The 5348-nt window shown below is 58.2% G+C and overlaps 1 protein-coding gene across 1 annotated transcript; it reads right to left on the bottom strand.

Annotated features, from left to right (window-relative positions):
* Nucleotides 1–3614: 3614 nt before the first annotated feature.
* FIBRA_09609 (uncharacterized protein) lies at nucleotides 3615–4403 on the bottom strand (the record flags this gene model as incomplete). Its single annotated transcript, XM_012321893.1, has 1 exon — nucleotides 3615–4403. One exon carries the CDS (start codon nucleotides 4401–4403, stop codon nucleotides 3615–3617), a length of 789 nt encoding a protein of 262 aa, XP_012177283.1.
* Nucleotides 4404–5348: the final 945 nt, after the last annotated feature.

Genomic DNA, 5348 nt, shown 5'->3' with positions numbered 1-5348 from the left:
GAGCGCGGAGACGAGGGCACACTTATAGGGACCACGGATCTGGGCTGCGAGTTGCCGAGGTCGCGGTGGGAGCCCGCAAATTGGGATCTACGGACACACGGGTGTGACATCTTGGCCCGCCGGCCCTGCGCAACGGACACGGCGCTCGTTTGGGTCAGATTCCTAGGACAGATCTGACTCCAACACCCGACTGCACGCGGACAGGCCTCGCCGCGCGCCCTACCTCCGCCGTGCCTCCCCTCCCCCTCGGCTACCCCTCCGCACACGGCCATGGTGTCCGGCTGTGCTGCATCCATGGACGACAGGATCAGCTCTGGATGGTAGCAACACAATGGTCGCATTTATGGCGGCGGTCGTCAACAAGTCGACATGTGTGCAGAGGAGGGAGAAGATCCGAGTCCCAGCAGCCATTGGGGCCGAACAACCCGTCGCTGCGTCGGTTGCCTCGGCGGATTGCCACGAGTGACGACCGCCCGTTTCAGAAGCCTCTGACAAGTTCGCTGTTGCCCGCGCAAACAATGCTGGCTCCCTCGTGCACAGCCTTGCGCGCTCTGAGGCACAAACCCACGCTATTGATCTCTAGCCGCTCGCGCACGAAAGTGCTGTCGCTCGTGGTGGTTCAGCAATATGTCTGACACCAGTCAGTGGTCAGCGGCTGTGATGCCCGATACAACCAACCCAGATAGCGCAGGCCTAAATTTCGTATACGTAGCACGAGGCCACTATCCTAGGGGGCGATAGAGTCTTCCACATGTACAGCCGAGCAGGTACGATGGCCCCGACGGAGTCACCGGCCTCTCAGATGCGCAATACAGCAAGTACTCACGTTTGCTTCTAGACCTCGTATACAAAACGTAATCGACAATACGCGAGATACTGGTGAAATCAGTGGGGAGTCAAAATTATTATTTATGATCGAGGATGGGCGATAGGTCGTGTGATCTGGCCACAACAGCGGCAAACAAAACTGAACGTAGGCGCTACCGGCTTCCCCCCAAAATGGCCCTGCATCGAACCAGGGGTTGTATCCTTCGCAGTATCATTCTGGGTATCAGCACATAACGGCATGCAAGACTAAGCACCAGAGAGGTTAGAACATGACCAAATTCAAGCTTCGAAAGTCAACGTAAGTCCCACATTCCGAGGTTGGAGTTGATCGCGGCCGTTGAACTCGACGAAATAGCATGCGAGTGCGCGCTTGCAGTCCAGATTTTCCGCGTGCAGTTTGGCGTTGTAGCCGCCCGGGAATGTGAGGAAACCAAGCCCAAGGGAGCGGGTCCACACTTTGGATAGCCGGCGGCGGGCTGAAAGCTGTCGCACTGCTCGCGGATCGCAACTTTCGGGCCCCTGCCGCAACATTCGGCAATTTGCAGCTCGTCAGCGCCGCAAGTCTGATATGAGGCGCGGAATAAGTCTGTACAGAAATGGAAAGCGCGCAGCTGAAAGCGGGACTTCAGGACGGGGGGAGGAGAAATCATGTCGAAAGTAACCCATCATTGCGTGAGCGAGTACGTAGCTCCACACCGAACACACGTTGGCAGAGGCCATCACCAGATGATGTCCGCGCCAAACGCACGAAATGGAAGACAGAGCGGGAAGGCGGGCCCTAAATTCTCTGCTCACAGGGCGGCAGACGCACCCTCTTCTATCGCGGTTCGCACAGCGACAGACGCCAGGAGATATGGAAGCCAAAGCATGGATGGGCTTGACAGGACAAGGCCGTGCCGGACGGCCGTTCGAATTAAGGACACAATACCATAGAACGCACTTGTCTTTCAGCTACATTCCGCGCACAGGACGAATGGAGTTGGTCCCCAGACGTGCCCCGTGACGTTCAAGCTGAACAAGCTCAGACACTCTCCAGCGAAATATCAGACTGTCGAAGCTCGGGTTGAGTTCAACTTTCTTCGGCGCCGAGATCCTGATCCGATGCTTCCGGCCGGCAGCCGACCTTGGCGATCGGACTGCAGTGAAAGCATCACGTGGCATGCACTGTCCGCTGGCGGCGGTCCAGTCTCAGAAACTCGGAGCATGTGGCCCCCCTCTGACTCTGACTTTCACGTCGTACTACCTCTGGACAAATCGCCTCCTAGGAGGCCCAGCGTTTCTCTTCCTCAGCGACTTTGGTGCACAAATGGCCCCTATCCGCCCGAAATGCCGCCCAGCCTCGATTGGTACGCTCGTCCATGGCAACACTCGCTGTCGACAGCTGCCACAGATCACTAGTCAACCGCGCCAACGCTCTCTGTGCCACATACGTGCTAGAGACGCCGCGCACAGGCACAAACTTCCCCGTGACTAATCCATCTCCCTATCTATCGACCGAAATGATACCTTTGATTCTCGCTATCGGAGCGTGCTGGCGAAGATGTGCCACGAGCGCGCCTTGAGGCGGAGAGAGAACAGCAACAGCGAACACAGTCGCCCACAGCTGACACCTCGGGTCCGAGGTGAGTGCGATGCGATCGCCCGTCCACGGCTCAAGTGGGGCTCGGCCCCAATCTTCCCTTCCTGTGTTCGCGCATCCGCACGCCTGCACGTGCCTCCGCCCGCACAAGCCCAGCCCCAAGATAGAGCGCCAGATGCTCGTTCGGGATGTCCAGTACCGCGCCGTGCGCGACACAGGGTCGCCCCAGCTGCGATCAGAAGGAATGCCCTTCCGTTCGATGCTCGTCGTCATCCGGGGCACCTCTCGTCATAGCGTGTCGCGATCTCAACTCATGTCTGCGAATTACAAAGATGTTCGTCAGATGCGTCCGAGTGCTGTGAGATTGCATTACATCGAGTCGAAGATGCGTTTCAGCGGGAGCAGCGTCTGGACTCACCTATGCCCAGACGTCGGCCCCAAAGTGCCAGAACGGTGTCTCCATTACATTGCATTACAAATGCCATCCACACATGGCAGACACCCCACCGTCCCTCACTTTAGATTTGAAATGAAGATGTTGATCAGCGCGAATTTCCCGCCCCACTCAAGCGATATCTGGCCAACCGAACAACCCAGGATGTGTCCTGCAGCCACCAGCCGCCGGGCCCCGTCTTTCGAGCTTCAAGGAAGGGTGAGATTGCAGCACAGACGTTCATTCAATCGGCCCCGGACAAGTCTGTGATCACGCTTCGATGTATGCAGAAGACAGGATTCTCCGGGCACGGACGAAGACTGCTCCCAGTCTGTCTGCTCACGGGCGTTGTCTCCTACCTCACGGGACACATACCAGGGCCCCCTCTTCCTCACCCGGCATGGCGTCATCGCCCCCTGCCGTCTTCTCGCACGTCTGATGCTGGGCCCAGGGAGATGTGCTAGATCCGACTGTCGGGGCAAGACTGCAGCTCAATCTCGGGCATCTGACCGGGGTAACTGTCCTAGTTCCTCCGCACACCGGACGAGGAGTGCGAGCTGGCCTCCAAGCCCGGGGGCGGCAGTGCGGCGCGAAGCACCCAGGGTCGAGTGCGCGCAATTTTGAGTGGGATGCTCACCGGGGTGTGGCGCCGCGAAGGTCCGTCGTGCGTCGGAAGCGGGTTGGCAATCACGCGCACGTCGAGTGAGTGGTCTGCGAAGCTGGTGCGTGGCATGGATGGCCGGCGAACAGCACGGGCTGGGGGCTCGGAGTCTGTTAGACGAAGACTGGAAGTGCGGCGGCGATGTCGGGGGCACTGCCTTGGAGACACAGGGGCGGCCGGGCTCCAGCATGCGTACACAACGGCCAGCATGGGCAGGGGCAGCCCTCGACAGATGGCGGAGGGGAGAGCTGCAACTGCTCCCGGTACGGCGCAATCTCATGCGGGCAGGGCGAATCGCCAACATCGGGCGAGATGCAGCGGGCGAGATTGGGGCAGACAAAAAATTTCGCGTGATCGAGATGGCAGACCGCGAGTGTGAGTGATCCGGGGCCAACACGGGCGGAGCAGCCTCTCGCGTGCCGCGCACGTGCTTCCGGCATTCCCCGGCCTGCAGGTGATCGGGCGGAGGCCGGCTCGAGTCGTTGGCCTCGCTCGTCCCCCGCCACACGGGGCTTTGTGGCATGCCTGCCCCTCCCATCTGTCACTGTCCGACATCTGCCCTCTGCCCCGGGCTCGCCGTTGCCATCTATGCCATAACCCTGTGCTGCTCCCGAATACGGTACAAGGGCTGAGATGATGATGGTGACCCAGCCGACGCGCTTTCCCTCGACGCTCCAGACCTCGGGGCTCACACAAGCTGCCCCTGCGCCCCTTCTCGCCGCCCTCCGTCCGGACCGAGTCGTTGCGATGAGCGCACCGCATCGGAGATGTGCCCCGGAGCCCTGACGGAGGTGAGACGCATTCGTCCGTTTCCAGCCTAGCTCCGTGATGACCCCCAGCGCCGTTGCGCGTGAGTGATGGCACGCGAATCGCTGTGTCGACGATCCAACACGGGACGACATCGATGCGCGGGGCGGGGATGGGATCGCTGCCAGCAGCCGGACTGTGGCGGAGGCGCGCGGAGCTCGTCGGTGCGCATGCATTACGGCACGCCAACGCGCAGCCAATCTCGGCGGAAGGGCACGCAAATCTGAAACGGACCGCTGTCGTCCTCGTGCTGGCTTCTAGCGAGCGAAGAGAGTTGGCATCAGAGCCCCATTGAAAACAGTAAATTCAGTAGACTCGCAGGCCAGTCGGACTTAGAACATGTTCTTACCGTTTTCGTTGATTCTTGCAAAAAAACAGGAGATTCTGAGTGCAAAAACGAAGAACACATTCTAACGACTGGGCTAACTCAACCGTGGATTGTACTTCGAGGCGTGAAAAAAAGGACTTGGTGAAATCGTCGCATTCTCTCTTGAATGCATGCAGAGCAGCTCAAGCTCCATATATATTTCTTCCCCTCGAAATAAGCATGGATTGTGTATATACCCATGAATATATACCATATTCATCCAGCTCCAGGTCTTCTGCAGCAATGCAAGCAATGCCTTGGGAAATCCACCATTTTCACCAAGAGCCCTGAAGTAAGTATCAAGGTCAATGGCTGGATGCTCTGCATCCACATCTGATCCATCGTCACCAACCTCGTCTTCGAGAGTGACTGATAGGGTAGATGTGCTGCCATCCGCTCCTGACCCTGGGTAGCATTCTTGGAGTCTATGGTCTGCCCCAGTTCGATCATGTAAAGGTTACTGTCAAGGTATCGCCCTAGATACTTGACGCTCTCTCAACCCTAACCCCTAGACACTCACTTGTAGTGGTAGAAGTTGATATAGTTTTGCTGGGTGGCGAACTATAGGAGCTGTTGGGCTCAGAGTTGAGAGTGGGTAAGTTGACGAGTGTAGACGAGTATAACAAGTCTACCCTCTCAACGCTGTATTGCTCTGGTGTTTATACATGAAGGA

This window comes from Fibroporia radiculosa (genome assembly GCF_000313525.1).
Source record: "Fibroporia radiculosa TFFH 294 genomic supercontigs, scaffold97328, whole genome shotgun sequence".
Lineage (NCBI taxonomy): Eukaryota > Fungi > Basidiomycota > Agaricomycetes > Polyporales > Fibroporiaceae > Fibroporia > Fibroporia radiculosa.
The sequence above is the reverse complement of the archived record's forward strand: the minus strand, read 5'-3'. Positions and strand labels throughout refer to the sequence as shown.